At 42.6% G+C, this 24,436-nt stretch overlaps 1 protein-coding gene across 1 annotated transcript in view; it reads left to right on the forward strand.

Annotated features, from left to right (window-relative positions):
• Nucleotides 1-21,951, forward strand: part of SERPINI1 (serpin family I member 1) — an 86,601-nt gene extending 64,650 nt beyond the window's left edge. The window contains exons 6-9 of the mRNA XM_065410999.1: nucleotides 4,605-4,702; nucleotides 16,407-16,493; nucleotides 17,901-17,990; nucleotides 21,551-21,951. Coding sequence (XP_065267071.1) covers nucleotides 4,605-4,702; nucleotides 16,407-16,493; nucleotides 17,901-17,990; nucleotides 21,551-21,627 — 352 coding nt within the window. The 3' untranslated portion in view covers nucleotides 21,628-21,951. The remainder of the gene's footprint in view (nucleotides 1-4,604; nucleotides 4,703-16,406; nucleotides 16,494-17,900; nucleotides 17,991-21,550) is intronic.
• Nucleotides 21,952-24,436: the final 2,485 nt, after the last annotated feature.

Here is a 24,436-nt window from a genome sequence, read left to right on the forward strand (position 1 = left end):
GGATTTGGCCCATAATGCAGGGCTAAAGTTGTTCGAAGGGCGTTGCATTGGCTGACTGCATGGGGCTTTATTCCACTCTGTGTGAACTCCCAGTTCATTGCCGTGGGCAAAGTGGGTGCTGCATCCTTTCAAAGAACAAAACTAGTTAAGGACACTTTCCTCTTCCTGAAGTCATGTTGGCTGCCTTTGGTTCATCTGTACATTATGCCTTTACATTTTATTCATTAAGAGTGTGCAGAGTTCTGACAAAAGATGTCAAGCTTACTGCGGTGAAATTTGCTAGAGCACTAGAGGGGACTTTCCCAACTAATGACATTGTATTAGTCACTTGCTGGTCCTCTGGTATTCTGCCAAAGCAATGAACTCTTAAGGGGGAATGCTTCTCCTGTTTTCCTCCCAAGCACCATGAACCTCCTGTAGGTTGTTTGGGCATGGTGCTTTAATTCTTTTGCTGTCACCAATAAATTGTAGCTGCTCCTGTACTTTTCCCCCATAAATCATCTTTTCATTTAGACAAATTCTGCCTTAGTAAAGAACATTAATGTCTGTTTAGCTGAAGTTTTGTTGATTCTCTTTGGCTTATGTTGTCACTTTTTACCTCCTACGTTATTGTTGCATGAATATGAATCATGTTTTCCATTTTCTTCTGTTAGATTTTTCTTGACAATGGGAAAATCCAGCTGACCTTTTTCATTTCATTCTTCATTATCTCTGGATTTTTTTATTTTTTTTTTGGTTAAGCTTCCAGTTTTTGCATATGCCCTGACATTCCATGAGATCATCTCCACACTTCATCAATTGCTTTATGCTGGGTCAGGATTCTGTGCAGCCCCTCTCATTTCTCACAATGCTGTTGGATGGTTGACATATGTTGTATTATACATGGTTTGTTAATATGAAATAAGACTGACTGTTAATTATTTTTATTACAAGAAATGGCACACTGGCACAATAGTTTTTCCACTGGGTCAAGAGTATACGAGAAAGATTTTACTAAGAACTGCAGTCTGAATACACAGCCATGGCGCCGGGACCACAGTCCAAAAGGGCCCCGGCCCACTATTCTCTGCTCCCCCCCCCCCCCCCCGCTCTCTCCTGTGGGGGCAAAAGCTTGATGCCACCGGCTCCTGCTGCAGCAGGGCAGGCTCTACCGGCAGCCAAGCTCCTTCCCTGCCTCTTCCCTGGAGGGTGCTACGTTCCCTCCCCCTCTCCCTCTCCCTGCCGCTGATCAACTGTTTGCCGGCAGGAGGGAGGGGGAAGAGCGAAGCCTCAGCACACTCGTCGCTCTGGGGAGGAGGAGGAGAAGGGGAAGGGGCTGGAATCGGGGCATACCCTCTCCAGCTCCCTGCCATGAGCACCCCCACGACCCCAGCCCACCTCCCCAGCCCCCTGCACCCCCTCACACCTCCCCAGCTCCCTGCCGTGAGCACCCCCTCACATTTTCCCAGTCCCCTGCCCTGACCCCTGCACCCCCTACACACACACTCAGCCCCTGCCCTTACCCCTGCACTCCCACACATACCCAGCCCCCCACACACAACCCGTGCCCTGACTCTTGCACCCCCACACACACACATCCCCACCTGCACCCTTCGCACCAAACAGGAGCTGCCCCAGGTAAGCGTTCCTCACTCTAGCTCCTGGCCAGACCCCGCATCCCAACATTTTTTTTTTTACATTTTTTTTAATAAAGCGCTCTTATCCAAAGCGCTTTACAATAGTTTAACGGTACAAACAATATTTGGAAAGATCATTAAGTGGTCCGTCAAGACCCTCTGCAATTTTCAAGTGGTCTGCGGAAAAATTAGTTAGATTCAAGAACAATCAAGGTACCTCACTTTATTTTCATTTACTCGCTATTACTTATAGGAGAAGGATGAAGAAAAAAAGAATGAAAATAAAACAGGGGCGAGGGGAGATAAGAGAGAATGTTCTTTTTCTTGGCTGGGTCCCAAGGAGGGGCCCGAAAAATGAAACTGAGCACAGGGCCGGGGGGGCCCCCACTAACTCTAAATCCACCACTGGCTGTCCCGTCACCTAGGCTGGGGATACTGTGTCGACTGATCCCCAGTCTCCAACCTACCTGGGCAGTACAGCAGACATGGCCCTGCCCACTAGCTCCTCTCCACTCCCTAGCCCTCCCCCCCCGCCCCGCTTAAAAATGATCGCTTGCCCCCATCCCCCCAGGGTTTTCTGGCAGCCCTGTTGCCAGCTATCCAGTTTTAGACTGGAAACTCCAGTAGAAAACGGGACCTGAGTGTCCGGTTAGCAGTGCTGACTGGAAACTAAATGTCCGGTTATAGGAGTAACCACATTAGCCTCCGCTCCTCCCACTCCCAACACCCACCCCAGAGGGCTGGAAGAGAACCTGTCCTGCTGCTGCAGGAGGAGGGGCAGCTCAGTGCAGAGAGAGATGAAGAGAATGGGCTAGAACAGAGGTGGGCAAACTACGGCAGCCTGCAGGACCGTCCTGCCGGGCCCCCAAGCTCCTGGCCCGGGGGGCTAGTCCCCGGCCCCTCCCCTGCTATCCCCCCTGCCCTGCAGCCTCAGCTTGCTCGCTTTGCTGCCGGTGCAATGCTCTGGGCAGCGGGGCCGTGAGCTCCTGGGGCAGCGCAGCTGCAGAGCCCGACCTGACCCGGGGCTCTGTGCTGCGTGGCCCGGCTCCAGCTGAGCGGCACGGCTGTAGCGCCACCAGCCACCGGTGCTCCAGGCAGCACAGTAAGGGGGAAGTGGGGGGGGGGGGTTGGATAGAGGGCAGGGGAGTTTGGGGTGGTAGATAGGGGTCGGGGGGAATGGGGTTGAATGGGGGCAGGGGTTCCGGGGGGGCAGTCAGGAAGGAGTGGGGGTTGGATGGAGCGGCAGAGGGAAATCAGGGGCAGGGGTTCCGGGGGCAGTCAGGGGACAGGGAGAAGGGGTGGTTGGATGGGGCAGGGGTCCCGGGGTGGGCCGTCAGGAATGAGAGGAGGGGTTGGATGGGGCGACAGGGGTCCGGGGGCAGTCAGGGGACAGAGGGCGGGGGTGTGTGGATGGGGCAGGGGTCCCGGGGGGGGGGGGGGGTCAGGGAACAGGGGGGGTTGCATGGGACAGGAGTCGGGGGGGGGCAGATAGGAGGTGGGGGCCGGCCCACGACCCCCTTTCCCTAACCGGCCCTCCATACAATTTACGAAACCCGATGCGGCCCTCAGGCCAAAAAGTTTGCCCGCCCCTGGGCTAGAACCAGGTAGGTACCCACTCTATGGGGGTGTGGGGGGGGGGATTCTGTTTACCCCCTCCCCAGCCCTGCTGCGCTTGCAGTTTACCCCTGGCCCCTCCCTTGCTACACGGACCAACCCTAGCTCCTGCCCCACTGTGCTTTTGCCCCTGGCCCCTTTTACAATCATTCCCCAGGGGGGCCCACAAATGTTTGGCGCTGGGCCCACAAAAAATTAATCCGGCCCTGTGAATGCAACATAGTCTCTAGCCATATGGCTTGCTGAAGAAATTGTGTAATGAAACCCATCTATACTCTGTGCTTTCTCTTTGTGACCCTACAGTTGTTGGCCGCATAATTGAAATTCTTTTTAATTAATGTTCTGGTCATTTTACAGAGAGCCTTTATTACATGAACATTTCCTATTATAAAAAGCAACAGAGGGTCCTGTGGCACCTTTAAGACTAACAGAAGTATTGGGAGCATAAGCTTTCGTGGGTAAGAACCTCACTTCTTCAGATGCAAGTGAAGAAGTGCACTTGCATCTGAAGAAGTGAGGTTCTTACCCACGAAAGCTTATGCTCCCAATACTTCTGTTAGTCTTAAAGGTGCCACAGGACCCTCTGTTGCTTTTTACAGATTCAGACTAACACGGCTACCCCTCTGACACATTTCCTATTATGCCTTCTCATCTATCAATAGACCTCTGTGACATTTCTAATCTAGCTAAGGGTAGCCCTTTCTCGTTATTACTTTGATAAACTCCTTCACTACAGGACTTCCTAGTCTAGGACCCAATGCTGCACCATTGAAACCAATGAGAGTTTTGCCACTGACTTCATTGGAAGCAGGACCAGAATGAATTACTATAGCCTTCTTGGTATTCTGTGTTTTTTATTTTATTTTTTTTTAAATAAAAGCTGAGCATCCTTATTTTCCTAATCTTTCTTTTTTGCCAACAGCTGTCTGTAAAGTTTCTGCACTCTTTTGTATCACTCATTGTTCCTATTATCTAGATTAAACTCCATTAGATTTGGTTTGATATTCGCTAGCTTTTTTTCTCCTATCTATTTAATCTAACTACATTACTAAGTTTTTACGGGCAGGGATTTTGTATATACCTCATGTACGTAATATTGTTAGCGTATTTGGGGAGCTACTGCAATACAAATAGTAGTTATAGAATATTCTAGCCACAAATGTCCGTTATCAATAAATATATGTATTTATAATGTATTTATAGGCATTTCTATAGCATGCATCACCATACTATAGTATCTGAGTACTAAATCTGCTACTTTTTTAATTAACTTGGTGTTTCAACCTCCATTAACTACAATTTACAAACATGCTAATAAAAATAAATACTACTAATATATCCTTGGATTTTGCAATTCTCTGTTATGCTCCCCAGGTTCACAGCAGAACAGGAAGTTGATCTGAAAGATGTTTTGAAGGGTCTTGGAATCACAGAAGTATTCAGCAGAAATGCTGATCTCACTGCAATGTCTGGTAAGAGGCTCTTGTTTCCAGTCTTTCAACATTATTGAGAGAGAACCAAAAAGGACTGCAAAATTAGTTTTTGCCAATAATATAGTAGGTTTTTGTGACCCTGCAGAATTCTTTCAATATCTGACAGCGCGCATTTATCACAGGATTGTGAACTTTCCAAGAACAGTTTTTAAGAAAGATTATTTTACAGGCTTTACCAATCTGTGGGTTTTACCTTTGCTTAAGAACCCCTTCCTCTTAGTGTTTTATAACTAGCAATGCTTCTGTTGCATGAGTAAAGAGAAAAAGGAACATTATGCAAAAGGTGGATCCCTCTGGCATGATGAACAATATTGAGGCCTCTTATAAAACAATACACATGGCCTTAGTGGTTCAATGGATTTGTTTTTTATCTTGTAGCCTGAATTCAAACAGCAAGTGACTTGTCATCTCTTACCTGAGGGGCAATTTGTCCACAGCATTAAGCTATCGTGCGGTTAATCAGCTTCTGTGTAGAAGAAGCACTGGAAAGGAAAAGTTTGTAAGATTAAGGCACATGAGCACAAATAACTACATCCGCTGCATGGCTGTTCAAGCCAGTTGTCAACAATTCACTTTCATACCTACCAAAATCCTTTATATTTAAAAATTCATTTAAAATAGAATCAGCAAAAAGAGCTGGGTTGTTTTTTTTTTTGTTTTTTTTTTTTTTAAATGAATGTTAAGTCCAGGAAAGGTGTTGAGCAGACAGTCACAGGAAGTGACAGAGTGCCGTCCTTCTCTGAAGAAATTACTCCCTTATCCGCAATAACAGCAGGCACTTCTGTAGCACAAGCTCCCCCGTACTCAGTCCTGACCTGAAGAATGAGAAACTGGTTTTGTCTCCAGGCTCATTTGGTCCTTACTTTCTAGCTGTCAGCTATTGTGGTTTGAGCATTGGCCTACTAAACCCAGGGTTGTGAGTTCAATCCTTGAGGGGGCCATTTAGGGAACTGGGGTAAAAATCTGTCTGGGAATTGGTCCTGCTTTGAGAAGGGGGTTGGACTAGATGACCTCCTGAGGTCCCTTCCAACCGTGATATTCTATGATTCTATTACCAATTAGCTCACTATGGTAATTTAATAGATTCTAAGGCCAGAAGGGACCATTATGATCATCTAGTCCAGGGGTAGGCAACTTATGGCGCACGTGCCGAAGGTGGCACGCAAGCTGATTTTCAGTGGCACTCAAACTGCCCGGGTCCTGGCCACCGGTCCGGGGGGCTCTGCATTTTAATTTAAGTTTAAATGAAGCTTCTTAAACATTTTAAAAACCTTATTTACTTTACATAAAACAATAGTTTAGTTATATATTATAGACTTATAGAAAGAGACCTTCTAAAAACATTCAAATGTATTACTGGCACGCGAAACCTTAAATTAGAGTGAATAAATGAAGACTCGGCACACCACTTCTGAAAGGTTGCCAACCCCTGATCTAGTCTGACCTCCTGTATAACACAAGCCATAGAACTTCCCCCAAAATAACTTCTAGAGCAGATTTCTTGGCACAATGTCCAATCTTGATTTTTAAAATTGCATTGATGGAGAAACCATTGGAACAATTCACCAGTTATTCTCCCCATTAAATATGTATGCCTTCTTTCCAGTCTAAATTTGTCTAGCTTCAACTTCAGCCACTCGTTCATGTCATACCATTCTCTGCTAGATTGGAACACTCATTATTAAATATTTGTTCCATGTAGGTATTTAAAGACTAATCAAGTCACCCCTTCTCTTTGTTAAGCTTAATTGAGGCTATAGCTGCAGGATGTGGGGGGCTATATCCTGGGAACTAGTGACTCTGAAAAAGATTTGGGGATCACAGTGGGTAATCTGCTAAACATGAGCTCCTAGTGTGATGCTGTGGCCAAAAGGGCTAATCCTTGGATGCATAATCAGGGGATCCTCGAGTAGGAGTACAGAGGTTATTTTTACCTCCGTATTTAGCACTGCTGCGACTGCTGCTGGAATACTGTGTCCAATTCTGGTGCCCACAATTCAAGAAGGATGTGGAAAAGTTGGAGAGGGTTCAGAGAAGAGCCCCAGGAATGAACAAAGGATTAGAAAAGATGCCTTATAGTGAGACACTCACTACGTTCTTTGTTCCTAGATGTATATACATTTATGTTTAGCCTTATTAAAATGCATATTGTTTAATTGTGCCCAGTTTACTAAGCAATCCAGATCTCTCTGAATCAGCAACTTTTCTTCTTTGTTATTTACAACTGCCCCACTTTTTGTGCCATCTGCATACAAATCACTGAAACTTTGGTTTCTTCCAGGTCATTGATTTTTAAAAAAAATGTTAAATAGCATAGGGCCAAGACCCAATATCTGCAGGACCTCACTGGAAATAGACCCACTTGATGATTCTCCATTTACAGTTATATTTTGAGACCTATCAGTTAGCCAGTTTTTAATCCATTTAATGTGTGCCATGTTAGTTTTATATCATTCTAGTTTTTAATCAAAATGTCATGCAGTACCAAATCAAACACCTTTCAGAAGTCTAAGTATATTACATCAACCTATTATCTTTATCAAGCAAACTTGTAATCTCATCAGAAAAAGATATCAAGTTGGTTTGACAGAATCTGTTTTCCAGAAATCCATGTTGACTTGCACTAATTACATCACCTTCCTTTAGTTCTTTATTCGTTAAGTCCTATAGCAGCTGCTTCATTATTTTCCCCGGGATTGATGTCCGACTGACAGGCCTATAATTACCCAGGTCATCTTGTTTACCCTTTTTTTAAAAATTGGCACGACATTAGCTTTCTTCCAGTTTTTTTGAACTTCCCCAGTGCTCCAAGACTTATTGAAAATCAACATTAATGATCCAGCGAGCTCGTTGTTGTAATTTACATTTATATAGCTCTGTCTCCCTTGTCCCAGAACACTTCACTAGTCTTAACAAACTGATACACAATCTATATCAAACTTCAGTGTGCTGTGGACATTAGAAGTTGGAGTGTGGCAAGAAAACAGCCATAATTACTTTGTCACTGCCATGCTGGGCTGGATTTGAGCTGTTAAGCCATATCCAGCACCCAAACTCCAGAGTCACCCAGTGCCCGCAGAAATACTGGTTGAGTTGTTCATGCCATGGCCTTCTGCTTGCAATGCTTATTCTGCATTAGCTCTGCAGTTGTGGGATTTTTATTTTATTTTATACCTGGGTTGTCCTCAGGGGATCCCACAGTCTTTCTTTCATTCTCAAACTCCTACATTGTAGCCACTGTCCTTCCACCCAGGAAGCTGTAGACCAGGGGTTCTCAAACTGGGGGTTGCACAGTTATTACGTGGGGGTTACGAGCTGTCAGCCTCTACCCCCAAAGCCCACTTCGCCTCTAGCATTTATAATAGTGTTAAATATTTTTATTTTTCATTAATTTATAAAGGGGGTCACACTCAGAGGCTTGCTGTGTGAAAGGGGGTCACCAATACAAAAGTTTGAGTACCACTTCTGTAGCCCTTTTGGGTTGCTGCTTAATCACCCAAATGGATACCTGAGTCATGAGAAGTCTCCTTTGTCTATCACCTCCTACTGAAAATCGGAGCCGAGTGAAGGTTTTCAAACAGCAAAAAGTTTAAATCTGAAACTTTCACCAGAAATGTTAAGGTTTTGTTTTCCAAATGTTCCCTTTTTGCAAAGTTAGAGTTTTTTTTATTTTTATTTTTTTTTAAATGTGGTTCATTTTTCCTTCACCACCATTCTTTCTCCCCCCCCCCCCCATCCACCCCATCTCTCTCTCTCTCTCTCTCTCTCTCTCTTTTTCCATTACATAAAATGGAAAAGGGAGAGGGCAGGGAAAATAAAAATGAAAACAATTAATATACAAAAAATTGTGCCCTTTTAAAACCTGTGGAATGAATTTTCCACATTTTTCATGAAGAATGTCTTCCATTGTTTTGACGACCTGTAGTGGAAATGCTGATCCTACAGTAATCTGTAGCTCTAACCCAAGAAAAATCTTTAAATGAATGTATCGAAGATAATTTTGGAAGTTCATTTAACACGTTGGGTGGTGGTGGGACAGTCTCTCCCTCCCAATCTGTCTGTGATGTAGTATCCAATAGCGCAATGGAGTATGTCCCTTTATTTCACTCCATATACAACCCAAAGAGAGGCATAAACATCAGTGAGCAGCCATGCGCACAGGAGTGCAACAGATGGATTGAATTTGTTAGTGTTTAATCCATAAGATTAATGATTTGTTCAAAGATGTATATTTTGTACAATTATGTTTTACAAAAGCAAGAGAGAGTTTAAGACCACATATATATCTTGCTTGGACAATTTAACTTTGCTATTTAAAGACACAGAGGCACTGGATTTATGGTTTATTACAACAATCTGTAATCCACAATAACCCCCCTTTTGTATCCTGTGACTAGAGAAGTGTTAATGGGCAACTTCACCTTAACTGGTCTCTTAGCATATTGTTAACTGCTTATGATAAACAATCTGTTCCACCTTGTATTTAGTTCTGAGGCTCTGAGGGCTTGCCCATGCTTAAAATGCTATGGCTTAGACACTAGCTACACCAATGGGAGGGGTTCTCCCAATGGCTAGATAATCCACCTCCCGGAGAGGCAAAAGGTAGGTTGACAGAAGACAGAAGAATTCTTCCATCCACCTAGCACCATCAATGGCTATTAGCCAGGATTGTCAGGGATGCACAAGGGTCCTTCTGAGGGTCCTTAGCCACTGTTTGCCAGAAGCTGGGAATGGATGACTCACTTGATTGCCTGCTCTGTTCATTCCCTCTGAAGAACCTGGCATTGGCCACTGTCGAAAGACAAGATACTGGGCTAGATGGACCATTGGCCTGACCCAGTATGGTCATTCTTATGTTCTTAGGACTGGTTGGCTTAACTATGCTGCTCATAGTGGGATTTTTCACAACCCTCACCAACGTAGTTAAAACGACCTATTTTCTAGTGTAGACCAGGTGTGAGAATCCTTCCCAGACCTTAAGAGCTCTGTGTAGCTCGAAAGTAAGGGTTGGTCTGCACTGGGAACTTATATTGGCATAGATACATCTCTCTGAGTGTAAAAAATCAGCACCTCTGAGATGCAACTAAACCGACCTACCTGCCAGTGTAGACAGCACTTGGTTGACACAAGAATTCTTCTATTGGCCTAGCTATTGCCTCTCAGAGAGCTGGATCACCTATGCCTATGGGAGAAACCCTCCTGTAAGCATAGGTAGTGTCTACACTGAAGCGCTACAGCAGCTAAGTTGCAGTGATGCAACTCTGCCAGTGTAGCATTTTAAGTGTAGACATAGCCTTGTCTCTTTCATTATAGAAGTTGGTCCAATAAAAGCTATTACCTTACCCACCTCATCTATTTAAAGATTAAGTTTTTTATAGTGGAATGTAAAGCACTAAGTACAGCTATGATTAATGTTGCTGCACTCTAATTTTTCCCACTGAATGTCTGAGGAGATGTCTAAGGACATTCATAGTTTGCCTATTTCTTAATTTAATAAAGTAATATTTTTAAATTACTTTGGAACTTTGTCAAGACAAAGTTCCAACACCAGTGCTGTGGTTACTTTCCTTTCTTACAACAGGTTTCTTTTTGGTTGTTTTTGTTCTGTTTTTTGTTTACTCCAATGTCAGACAAGGAAAAGAACTTCTGGGCAAAAAATTTAAAAGCTTGCATTTTAAATTGATCTACAACATGCTTGGTTCCACAACATGCTTGGTTAACAGTGGTTTGAATGTCCAAAAATTCACACACAGATCAGTGCATACACTTTTTGGAAAATGTAGCACTTCATGAAAGTTAAATACAAACAATTGGAAGCTTTTTTTATTCAGTGAAGTACACCTATTTGGACGTTGTTAAAATGTAGGTAGATTAAATCAAAGAAAATACAGAAAGGCTTTAAATGAACACTGTTACTTTTTTTAATCACTTTTTTCTGCTACTCCCTTTTTGAATTATTGCCATGTAAAGCCTCTTGAATTTCTAAGGCCCAAGGAAATCTGGTTGAAACTTCAGGATTTCCGTTTCATGGAAATTTCTGAAATTTGAAAAAAGTTTTCATTCCAAATATGAACATAAACTAGAAACTTTAAAAGCTCTTGCAGAAAGGAAATTCTGAAAAAAGTTTCAGAATAATCTAAACTCTCAAAAAAATGGAGCCACCAGTTGACTCTTAAGGACTGCCTGGGCTGCTCCTGGGGGGTCTAGTCCTTTGTTCATGATGCAACATAGGAAAACTTGACTGTCCACCAAACTTGACAGTCTGGAGGATGAAGAAAGTTGGCCTGTAGGATTGTGGGATACCTTTGATGGACTCCTAGAGCATGAGTACTGTGGGGCTGCACGTAAACTGCAGAGCAGTAGAGCTTGAACTCTGGCTCCTGGTTTGATTTAGGCTTGGAACCTCCATTCCTGTGAGATCCTGGGACCAGAGGTGCTGGAACATTTTTTATAGTGGGGGTGCTGATGATGGAAACCATGTATTTGGTGTTTGTTAATACTACTTCAAGCCAGGCGGTGTGGCAGCATCACTGCCTGGGACCCAGGGTCCAAGCCCTGGGTTAGTGCAATTTTGTGTATACGGAAGGGTTTAGGCTTGAGCATGAGTTCAAGCCCTGGGCTTACATATTAGTGTTGACATACCCTGAGAGCCCCCGCTTGAGCCAGACTTCCCAGGTTTCTGTAGCAGGGATGCTGGAAGCCCAGGATCACAGCCTTAATTTTCACCATTTATTCTTATTGTTATTTGTATGGCAGTAACACCTCAGAGCCCCATTTCTGTACAAATCCAGAACAAAAGACGTTCCCTGCCCCAAAGAGCTTACTATCTGGTTGTTCACTTTTGTACTTCATTCATCTCAGAAAATGGAAACAGACTAGTCAGCTTTACTGCGCTGTCTGGATCATGAACAATAAAGGGGAATATTTGAATCCGAATGTTAGCCCTAGAGGTAGCATGCTTGTGGGGACAAAAGCTCTTTGGCACCCTCTAAAGCTGAAGTGGAAAACTGAGGAAGTGTCATTATCTGCTGCTGGTCTAATTCACATACTCTGCTCTTTGGATCCCCTCTGTGTAAAAGGGGAAAACTGAGGTTCTCTGAACTTCCTGGCAGGAGTAATGTGCATATAACTAAGGAACTCCACAGGTGCCCAAGACTGAACATTCTGTATTTGCCATGAAATGAAAAAAAAACATGAAATTGCTTCTGTTGATATTGGGTTTTATACATTTTTTTTTGTTTTGTTTACACAGACCCTAAATTTGAGGTCTGAACTGTTCAGCATGGTTTGAGAACTGTCTTGGAGCAGTTAAATTCTGCCTTACTAGAATGCTCCCTGTATTTTCAGCTGAATATGGTAATTCTTGCATTCTGTCCTGAGGTGCTGTATTGTGCTTTGTGTGCACTGCTAAAATGGCAGCTGCCTTTATCCCCAGAAGGGACCTGCATTTCAATGAGGAGTGAAGTGATTTTAAGGCAGAATCTTACAGGATGGAGTGGGTGGAGGTACATCACCCCAGTAGGGGTTCTTGGAGGCATTGTGGTTGAGGTAGCTATCCTTTCTCTGGAGGAGAATAGGCCAGGGAAGTCCCTACTACACACTTTTCCAGTTACTGAAAACCTGAGGAGATTTTGAGGCACTTCAGAATGGCTTGACTGACTACCACTGTGTTCACAAGGATGTGAAGTGCAAAGGCAGATTAAATTTGCTATCAAGGTCATGCTTGCTAGAAGGAATAATTTGAATAACTCTTACACATTCTTGGGCTCCTAGGCTGGGATTTTCAAAGGAGCCTATAGAAGCTTGATACCCAAATTCCACTGAGTTTCTGTGGGATTTGGGCTTCTAACCGCCTTAGGCTCCTTTTGAAAATCCCAACCTAAATTGACAGTAGCCACTGGGGAAAATGGCCAGAGCATTTTAGTGGACAGTTCAATTAAAAACCCCATTCATTATGCAGAGTTAAAAAAAACAAACCAAGTAGGGTGTACAAAGGGGAGAGAAAATACTGATGATATATTCATGCCATTATACAAATTATGCATCTTAAGCTGTAATATTATGGTCAATTCTCGCAATCTCGGAGCTATAGCAGAAAGAGAACGGGTCCAGAGACAGGGTGACAAAAATGATTATGCTTCGATATGGAGAGACTGAAAAGACAGGGATTGTTTTATTTAGAGAGGGGATGAATAGGACAGGATGTGATAGAGGCATATAAAATGATGAATGGTATAGGGCTGGAAAACTGGAATGAGGTATTACTCTTCTCTCAGTATAAGAACAAAGGGACAGCCAGTGGAGCTGAAAGGCAACCGATTTAAAACTGATAAAAAGAATACTTTTGTTTTAATGTAAAATTCACCCCCAGTGCTCATTGCCACTGGATATCATTTGAGGTCAAGAGCCTAGGATTCAAAAATGGATTAAAGGTTTATGTGGACAATGAAAAGTATCCACAGTTACACTAGATAGGCATAAACCTAGCGCTAACTGACAGGAACTTCTCCTGTGAGCAAGTTAGGCCATAGCTATGAGATTTCGTGCACCTTCCTCTGAAGCATCTGAACCAATCCTGGCTATGTTAGAAACAGCATGCGCTAGATGAGATGAACTCCCTGTGTGAGTTCCTGTGCCCTATAGTCTCTATTCACTGTATAGTGCTTTTAAGGTCCAGATCCTGCCATCATTTGCAACCAACCACATTATTATTGGACTACACCCTGAATAAGTGTTGTTATTATTACTACTATTAAGTGTTCGCAAGATCAGGCCCTACCTGCACAACACCCACTAAGGATAACCATGATAGGGGAACAGTCCTGCCAGGTGCTGAGCACACTCAGTAGCCACACACTTCATTGGAAACTAAATGTGCTCAAAACCAAGCACAATCAAGAGCTTTGCCACTGGGTTTCAGTGGAGAAGGCTCAAACACCTGATATTTCAATTAGCATCTTCACTAAGGCAAGATTGAGTGGTTTGTCAGCCATTAAGCATGACAAGGTGAGTGAGGTACTACTTTTTACTGGACCAACTTCTGTTGGTGAGAGAGACAAACTTTTGAGAGCTTTCTGTAAGCTCAGAAGCTTGTCTCTCTCACCAACAGAAGTTGGTCCAATAAAAGGTAGTACCTCACTCACCTTGTCTCTGTAATATCCTGGGACCAACATGGCTACAACAGCACTACATACAGCCATCAAGCATAAGCATTCCTTAGGGTTTAAGACTACCATGAGCTTGTAGATGGCATTTTTCTTACTCCAAAGGGTTTCCTCTTGATAAATACATTGGTCAGCTCAAATATTTAATCAAATTGTGGAAAGATTCTCAACTAGGATAACTGAAATTACACTAGATGGAATGGAAAATTACAGGTTAGGCCAGCCAATGGATAGAAGGGGGACTATTATAGGAGTGATATGTAAAAGAGAAACTTCTAGCTATGTAGATAATTAGAAGTGTTCATCAGAATATTTCCATTATAATTGACTGTTTTTGCATATAGCACTTACTGCTGAGAATTTACTTGTGCCATGTGACAAAGTGGGTGTAGCCTAGAGCTGGCTCAGCACTCTGAACTTCCTAAGGGTCTCCACATCTGCTGAATAGGGAGATAAGGTCAATAAGGTGATTCAGTTAGTCTGCTATGGACCGTTAAATGGGCAACGGGAAAGTAGGGGGGAAAAGAGCTGGATGGAAAGGTAAAGAATCTCAGAGAGATGAAACTTTTCTCTCCCTACCCCCTCACCTCCCATTTAAGGGATATGCTGAAACTTTGGAAAAGCCATATGGTGATAGGACATGAAGCTGCTGAGATATTGTAAATAAAATGCACTGTGGTGAACTTTATTTAAGGGTGTGTGGAGACTGCTTACAAAGAGAAATTCAGAGTGAGGGAGCACATCCTGTGACGTGCCAAAACGCTGCAGTTCATTCTTCAGAAAGTTCATTTTATTTAAATCTGAATACTTTCCTATGAGTGGTAGCTTTACAGGAAGACTAGATTTAACCACTTGGCCTCTGGATTAGCGGTGCAAATAAACCATTTAGACAAACAGTAAAGTGTAAAAAGTAATGATCACACGTGAACACTTCACATATTATATTTTTGAGATCTTTCTATTAATGGCTGTTATGTCAATACCTAAATGAGTGAGATTTGTGCTTAGTCCATAAACAGATGCTTTGTGACAGATGTGCTAAAAATAATACAGTGGAGGCTCTTTCTCCCTGCTTTCAAGACAACAGCAGCATTTCTGAAAGCTTAGAACTGAAGCCTAAAGCTTGTACAGTACTTAGCAGTCTCCTGTACGTTTTACCACATATGGTCCCATAGGAAATCAGTTGGGGCTTTTGTTGAAGAGATGCTGAGCAGCTGAACTGTGAGAGCTAGTTCAGTTCAGAGACAACGTAGCTTATCTTGAGTTAATGAGACCTACTGGAGTCATGTGATAGGCAGGGCTGTCTTTCCTCTCAGTTGTTTACATTAGCACCGGAACCATTATCTTTTGTTATGAGAGAGAGTTGACATAAATGTAGATCAACTACAAGAATATTCCCACAGGCTTTTCTTATGGTGATGATTCAGTGTGTTCAGTTAATGATTTGATAGCAGGTATTGTGTACTAAGGGTTATGTCATGGAAGGCTTCAGAAATAGAGAAGGTTATTGAATCGATTGGCTTCTTTGTTTAGATTTTGCATGTTGATTTATTTCCCTGTTATGAACGTTCTATTTCTTTCCCAGCTGTCAATTTTATTCTTTCTTGTCTATGTGGATATGAGATATTTCATAGTGCATGCACGTGTGTGAGTATATATACAGTGTAGCTTTAATCCAGTGTGTATCTATTACTTCTGTAATATATTGTGTTGCTGGGATGGGGTGGAAAATTAATGATAGTACTAACTAACAGTGTAAGGGCCTATTGCTAGGCCCTTATAGGGTCTGATCCTACTGCCATTGAAGTCGATAGCAAACCTCCCATTGACTTCAGTAGAAGCAGGATCAGATCCATATTGAATTGCTGGGATGGGAGAGAGAGCACACGAGGGAGAAAGCAAAGGCCTAGTCCCTCTCCCAGTGAATTCAGAGTCAATGACAAAATTTCCATTGACCTCACTAAGTATGAAGATGAATGCTTGGTGACCACTGGTGGTGATTCTATTGCAATACCATGTGACATTTAATTTTTAAAGTCAGGATGGAAAGAAAATATGCATGAAACATTTGGGCCTGATTGTGCAAGCTCCTCCCAGAAGTTATAAAGCATCTTTCAGCACTAGTCCCAAATGGAGAAACAAATAACTACTCTCTGCTTGTAATGTTACATCCTTTCCTTTCCAGCTCTTGGTCTGCCTTGTCATTTAGAGTTTAAGCTCTTCAGGGTATGCATTGTCTTTTATTCTGTGCTTATATGGCACCTAGCAATGAGGGCTCCGTCTCAGTTGTTTTTTCTAGGTGCTACTGTGATACAAATAATAGTTAAATAAAAATATAAACAAGGAAAAGGCTGTTTAAAACCAAGATGGGGGAGGAAGCCATCACAGTTGAATCTGTGATTGTTCTTCCCCTTCAGGTATTGGAGGTATTTTTTTTAATAATAAAGCCTCTTAAAAGCTTCACTTTTTACTAACCCACTTTAAAATGTCTCCTTTTTTTTTTCTTTCCCTCCCCCCAGATAACGAAGAGCTTTACCTTGCTAAAGCAATTCACAAGTCGTTCCTAGAAGTCAATGAGGAAGGTGCCGAAGCTGCTGCTGCCTCAGGTATCTGACTCTGAAAACCTGAACTAAATTATAGGTCTGGCTGCCCTGTATTAATTAGTATTTTAAAAATGCCTTAGTGCAGAGCCAAAAAGCGGAGCACAAACAGCATGAGGACACAGTCTGGCAAGTGTCCCTCCTTCCTAGAGAGGATGCTGGGAATTGAAAATGCCAACATTTTCTTAATATGAGTGTGTCATAAAGTGTCTCAAGTGCTCAGTGGAAAATATTGCTCCTTTCTCCCATTTCCTTTCTAATGAGAGGTGGGAAGGTACATGCTGCATTTTTGAAGATAGATTTTCTTTCTGGAACTTGAATCTTGGCAATTTGCAATGGTTGTGGTTATTTTATTTTTCCTCATCATGTGTGATTTGCTAATTGAGACGGTCTGTGTGTTTTCTCCAAAACGGTTAGAAGTACCTCAGAGAGATTGTTGTGTTTTTAATAAGCACTTAAACAGGGATGTGAGCAGGAATGCAATAGCTAGAAAAGGCTAGCTTGCCAGCAGTGATGCTTCAGGGGCCAGATGGTGAAAATGCTTGGTTGTCACAGGCAAATCTTGACTCTCCCTCTTCCAAATGAGTTACTTCATTTGCTAACTTGCTTGCATTATGATGTGATTTCTCTCCGTAAGTACTTGTACCATTCTTCGAGCAAGAGAAAAGCAGCACCCTTTGTAGTCAATCCTGGTGATTCTTTTGAGCTTGGCATTTAACAGTCATGTGGGCAGAGATTATTGGCATGCATAGCTTTTTTTATTGCCAATGCAGTCAAAATGAAAAAGTTAATAAAATGCTTGTAAATAATAAAGCCCTAGTGAAAACCTTAGAAGATTTCCAAATATAAGAAAATACCAAAGGGCCAAAATCTGCCTGTCTCCTCATATATTTTGCCTTTAATTTTATTCTTTAAAATACAGTAAACAACAAAGAGCTAAATTAAAAATTTCAAGGTCACCCCACACCCTTATCACTTCTTCTATCTAATAAGGAGTTAATGTGAGTACTAGGGTCAGGCTTAGATCTGTCTAGCACAATAAGAGTGGTTAGTGATACTGTCTACTGTAATACATTTTCCTTTGAAAGGGAATGGCCTTCATTACCCAGAGGTTCTGCCTTTTTGTAAGTTATAAGCTGTTCCATCATCACTGGAAATAAATTGTGCCATTGCCCATTGTTAATCATTCTCGGAGCATACATAGACATGTAATTACTTTGGAAGTCTGCTTCCTTTTAGATTAGATTGTTCATGCTATTTGTTGGTGACAGTGCAATCATGTAGGCTTTAATTCCTATTCATGGGCTTTACAAGTATCACGTGTGAAGAGGTTAACATGCTGTATAGAGGGAGAGTATGGGGAAGATAAAGTAATACCTGACATGCTGCTTGTGTGTGTTTTCTCCCCTTTAGGAATGATTGCCATTAGTAGAATGGCTGTGCTGTACCCCCAGGTTATAGTCGATCATCCATTTTTCTTTCTGGTCAGAAACAGGAGAACAGGTAAGTGTATGCGGTTTCTGAGCTGCTTTCTCATTGTTTACAGTGAATCCCCATCAGACCCATGCAGCAGAGGCTGTTTTGGATCAATAAACTGGTCTCATAATGTAATTTTTTCTCTACTTTCTGCTCTGCAATGCTTTGTGTTGAGGGATTTTAACTAATCTCTCATAACACACATTCCTTTAACACTCCTCCCAACCCCAACCTCACACAGGAATAGCCTGGGGAAAATATTATTGCTCCTTTTTTGGTAAGTGATTGTAGGAAAAATTCACCAATGAACTTCCTGAGGGCTGAGGCACAATTGTCATTGTAATCTTAAACCATAGCTCTACGTTTGACTTCATCAGGGGACACCGTCGTGACTCCCCTTGTGCAGTCAGCATTCTTGGAACACACCCTCTGACTTCAGTAAGAGCTTTGCTTTAGAAAGTCCAGCAGAATTTGCCCCAATACCAAGTGATTTCCAGAAAGGACAGTGTGATGGGTTGGATCACAGAAACCCCCGTGGGAGCTGCCACCTGATGTGCAAAGACTACCTCTGCTCCTGTTTTCCCTGCCAGCTCAGGACTCCAGCACCCTGTCTTGCTGAGCCAGACACTCCCGTCTGCTCCAACACAGACCCAGGGTCTGAATCACTTGCCCCAAAGCTGCAAGTTTACCTGAAAACAGCTCACAGAAGTGTGCTTGTCTCTAGCACTCAGATGCTCAACTCCCAATGGGGTCTAAACCCAGATAAATCCGTTTTACCCTGCATAAAGCTTATGCAGGGCAAACTCTTAAATTGTTCGCCCTCTATAACACTGATAGAGATATGCACAGTTGTTTGCTCCCCCAGGTATTAATACATACTCTGAGTAAATTACTAAATAAAAAGTGATTTTATTAAATACAGAAAATAGGATTTAAGTGGTTCCAAGTAGTAACAGACAGAACAAAGTAAGTCACCAAGCAAAATAAAATAAAATGCGCAAATCTATGTCTAATCAAACTGAATACAGATAATCTCATCCTCAGAGATGCTTCAGTAAGTTTTTTTCTCAGACTGGACACCTTCCAGGCCTGGGCACAATTCTTTCCCCTGGTACAGCTCTTGTTCCAGCTCAGGTGATAGCTAGGGGATTCTTCATGATGGCTCCTCTCCCCCTTTGTACTCTTCCACCCCTTTATATATCTTTTGCATAAGGCGGGAACCCTTTGTCCCTCTGGGTTTCCACCCCCCCACACTGGAAAAGCACCAGGTTAAAGATGGATTCCAGTTCAGGTGACATGATCACATGTCACTGCAAGACTTCATTGCCCACCTGCCAGCACACACATATACAGGAAGACTAACAGGTAAACACAGCCATCTGCAGACAATGGTCCTGGTTAATGGGAGTCATCAAGATTCCAAACCATCATTATTGGCCCACACTTTACATAATTACAATAGGCCCTCAGAGTTATGTTTTATATTTCTAGTTTTAGATACAAGAGTGGTACATTTCTACAAATAGGATGATCACACTCAGTAGATTATGAGCTTTGTAATGATACCTTACAAGAGACCTTTTGCACGAAGCATATCCCAGTTGCATTATATTCACTTATTATCAAATGGATATAAACTGGCCGTGGGGAAGTTTAGGCTTGAAATTAGACGAAGGTTTCTAACCGTCAGAGGGGTGAAATTTTGGAACAGCCTTCCGAGGGAAACGGTGGGGGCGAAAGACCTCTCTGGCTTCAAGATTAGGCTAGATAAGTTTATGGAGGGAATGGTTTGATGGGATAACGTGATTTTAGTCAATTAAGCATCAACGTGCCAGCGCTGGTAAAATGAGGGTCCGGCTGTATAATCTTGCCTGTATGCTCGGGGTTCTACTGATCGCCATATTTGGGGTCGGGAAGGAATTTTCCTCCAGGGTAGATTGGCAGAGGCCCTGGAGGTTTTTCGCCTTCCTCCGCAGCATAGGGCAGGGGTCGCAGGCTGGAGGATTCTCTGCGACTTAATTTAAAGACTTCAAGGGAAAGTGGGTGGGTCAGCTTTTGTGGCCTGCATCATGCGGGAGGTCAGACTAGATGACCATATTGGTCCCTTCTGACCTTAAAGTCTGTGAGTCTATGAGTCTATCAAATCTTTATAAAACTATCCCAGTTACATTATATTCACTTATTATCATGTTTTTATAAAACCATATAGACTGCACAACGTCACAGACAGATATTGCAGTTATGAATAATTCTCTGGTGCCACTGATGTGTATTCTGTGGCAGGCAAGGATGAGAACAGTACTCACTGGCAATATGGCCTCTGATGAAGCAATGTATTGGTTTGATATTTGTAATTTGTTCTTGGTAATGTCGTGGAGGTGACTGGATAACAAATAGCATGTTACTATGTGACCACACAGGAGCTGGAGCTGTCTGTTATGACATCTCGCCTAGTCTGGAGCAAAATTCAGTAGCTTCAGTTCACAAGGGTTTTAGTGCATCTGAGATCAGTCTGGCCTAGTATGTGCAAGATATGCTTTCTTATTATTAAATATTCATATTGCAGTACTGCCTTGCGTTGGGGCCCCGTTGTGCTAGGTGCTGTACAAACATTAACAGCCTTTGTCTCAAACCTTGCACCTGGTGAGCTAGGTGTGTCAGAGACACCCTACCAATGTACTGTCCAAGAGGATTAAGCTATAGTGAACTAGACTCATTACTTCTGAATGAGGGCATCCACACAGGGTTTAATACACGATAACTTATGTCCATTTACTGAGTGTCCCCTTAGGGACCCTTCCAGAGAGATGGGGAAGGGGAATCTGATGGGCATCACAGAAGACTACAAAACCCCCAATCTGATAGTGTCTAGTGAGCAATTTATACACTGAAGATGTGCTATGTATGGGAACTGAATGACTGAGGACAGTAATACTGGTATATAGAACTTGCCTCTTGGTAGCCATTCAAATGAGAAACAAGTCCAGTAAAAGACCAAATTTTCATTCTTTTTGAAGTCATTGGGAGCCTTGCCAGGGAATTCAATGGTAGCAGGAACATGAAATTATCATGAAAGTTGCCTGTGGGTAGATGTCCACATTTCAGTTGATACTAGCTGGCACCCTTCTTGAGATCCTCCACCTAGAAGCCAAGGACTGAATGGATGTGGAGACTGAACTACCCATTGACATCAGTGATGTTCCCTCTAAAGCCCAATGAAGTCCATATGTATCTTTCTATTGATTTCAGGGGCTTTGGAGCAAGCCTCTGGAGTGTGTTGAGGTGCATTGTCAGGGCAGTGGAGAAGTTTTCATTGCTTCTGTCTGTGCTGTACCTGTTCTGAGTACAAACAGAGGAACTCATTCTCCAAGGCTATCAATCCATCACCTCTCACGGATACTAAACTCAGATGCGCGTGTATGTACATGCGCGTGCACATACACAACATTTATAAATGTTGTGCCCTATAAAATCTGTATCTTTATCGGATGATGAATAAATCACCAATAACTTCAAACAATGGAGAGTGGTTTAGAAGTGTGTCCTTCTGTGTGGTTCTGATTTATGTGTTCTCTCATTTGGTTCAGGTACTATCTTGTTCATGGGAAGAGTCATGCACCCAGAAGCAATGAATGCAAGTGGCCATGACTTTGAAGAACTTTAACTGATAACGCCACACACTAAAAAGGAAGGAAATAAGCACACTGAGTTTATAATTGATATATTTAAGGTTTGCCGTGTTTTACAATGTACCTTAAGACACTGTTTAAATACTTCCATATTTAACGCGGTTTAAGTTACAAGCCAAGTTTATGGAGGAAAGCTTTCAGTATTAAAATAATGGTTCTGTTGCTGTCATTGTGATTGCTGTGTCAGTCCTTAAAATAAAATTGTATACATGTCAACAGCTGTGTTTCTTATTTTAGTGAATTGTAATGCAAAAGTTTGTTAATTCGTAAGTACTGTATTTGTTACACCTCAAAGCTAACCTGATCAGTAAGACCGGACTAGAATGTCTACAGTTTTAAATATTACCAGTGGCAAAACTTGATAAATTATTCACCCAGTTCTATTAATTATTTGAAAAATGTAGTCTCTCTTGAAATATTTGCAAGCAGATTGTAATATCTTGTAATTCATTCATTATTTGAATGCTCTTATGCAAATCTTTTTAACTCTCTGGATTGATTGTGATCTGTTCTGAAAGTAAGTATTTGGTATTCACTGTGCTGGTTCGTTGTGATTGTTCAGATAAGACTTGTGGGGTGAAATCCTGACCTCCTCGATGTCAGTGTAAGACACCCACTGACTTTAATGGGGCCAGGAGTTCATGCATGGTGACATTTAATCTGCTGGATAACTGTGGTAGCCCTTCTTCTGTGAAGACTCCCACATGTCAATCTAAAATGCTGTTTTTGTGAATACTCCTGCATGTGACTTTGAAATTCACTTTCCGTGAATGCTGATGCCAGTAAAACTCAATCGCATGAATGTTTGTGAATAGTGAGCACAGAACAGGTGTGAGCATGACTGAATTGAAATCATTTACATAGTCACATAAATATTTGTGGCTATTTTTCCGCCTCGCTCCTCCCCCACCCCAATGTTTGCCTGGCTCTACTAAGTAATTCTATCCACAGCTCTCTCACAGTAGTGAGCAACAAGGGCATTTCTACAAAAAAAGGCTCTTTCAGATAATCCGAAAATGTGTGAAAATGATGTTCAGTTTGTGAAATAAATGTCTAATGAAATCTAATCCTCTTTCTTCCTAAACTTCTTATTGAGAACAAAGTGCCAGATGGAACAGAAAGATACATGCAACAATCTAAATATTAGGTGGGATAATAAATGCCACCCTCACTCACAGGAAGGAAGAGAAAGTACCCGTCAGTGCCAGACACTGACATATAATTATCACTTCCCACTTTGTGTAAAATATAAAATGAACTGTAATTACTACCAAAGGTGAAAGGGAAAAGGAAAGAAGGTGGTAGGGCTGGACAGAGGCGTAGCGAGCGCCCTCCGTACCCTCCAACCGGAGGGGGCCCCGCAAGGAAGGGGGCCCCTAAAAGTGGCAAAATAAATACCGCATTCCAGTTTCTGCATTGTAAGGGGCCCCGCCCGGACATATGTTCGGAGGGGGCCACCGTTCGGAGGGGGCCACGTTCTTTGTTGCTACGGCCCTAGGGCTGGAATCCAATCTATGGCAAAAAATACAGTCTGTGGATAAGAGGCAATATGGTTCCTTCTTCCAGTCAATAGGAATTTTGCCATTGAATTCAGTGGGAGCAAGATGAGGCCTAATTTCTGAAAAAGTTATTGGCTGAGCTTTAGGTGGAATCATTCATAGGATTTCCTGGTACGTTTTCAGTTTAAACCAAGCCCTCGCAGGCACTGCTTACATGCTGTACAAGGGAAAGAACGTCCAAAACTTGACACTGTTGTTCGTGGGACTCTCTTATATGCTCCCAGGCTCAAAGCTTGAGTCTAGTGCTCAGGCCAAAGAACTTGCTGAGTGCTGGGAAGAAGGGTTGAGAGCAACGAAAGGAAACTTAACTGAGCACGCGCCTCCCAGGCCAGACTGCAGAATGATGCTCTCCATGGAGGCTAGTTACAAATGCCTCATGGAAACTGGGCAGGAGGATCCATGGAGTGGCTGATACACTCCCCGCCTCAGGCTGGCCGAGCCATTTGAGCAACTATCTAGCAACACCTTCTGCAGTGGAACTGCCCCAGTACTGCTACAAATTGGCCTCACAAAATTTCTTTGTTTTGTGTTCTGGACTCTTAGTAAGAATTTACAACCCCAATATCACCTCCACAGAGAATCCTATTTCCTAATGAGCCCCCAAATTAATTCAGAAATTGGAATTTATATTTTCATAGATTCCAAGGCCAGAAGAGACCATGGTGATCATTGAGTCTGACTTCCTGTATACTTTGTTTACTTGGTCCTGCCTTAGCACAGGGGGCTGGACTTGTTGACTTCTCATGGTCCCCTCCACCTAATATTTCCGTGAGTCTATGATAACACAGGCCATAGAACTTCCCGAAATAATTTTTAGAATTTTCCCTTTGGAAAAACATCAAAGCTTGATTTTAAAATTGCCAGTGATGGAGAATCCATCCTGACCATTGGTAAATTGTTCCAATGGTTAATTAACCTCACGGTTAAAAATGTCTGCCTTGTTTCCAACCTGACTTCCAGCCGTTGTATTGTGTTAAACCTTTCTTCACTAGATTGATGAGCCCATTGTCACATATATGTTTCCCCATGTAGGTACTCGTAAACTGTGCTGCAGTCACCCCTTAACCTTCTCTTTGTTAAGCTAAATAGATACTCAAAGAGCTCAATCACTATAAGGCATGCTTTTCTAATCTTGTAATCATTCTTGTGCCTGTTCTCTGAACTCTCCAATTTATCAACATCCTTCTTGAATTGGGGACATCAGAACTGGACACATTGTTCAAGC

The sequence above is a fragment of the Emys orbicularis genome, chromosome 9, assembly GCF_028017835.1.
Source record: "Emys orbicularis isolate rEmyOrb1 chromosome 9, rEmyOrb1.hap1, whole genome shotgun sequence".
NCBI lineage: Eukaryota > Metazoa > Chordata > Testudines > Emydidae > Emys > Emys orbicularis.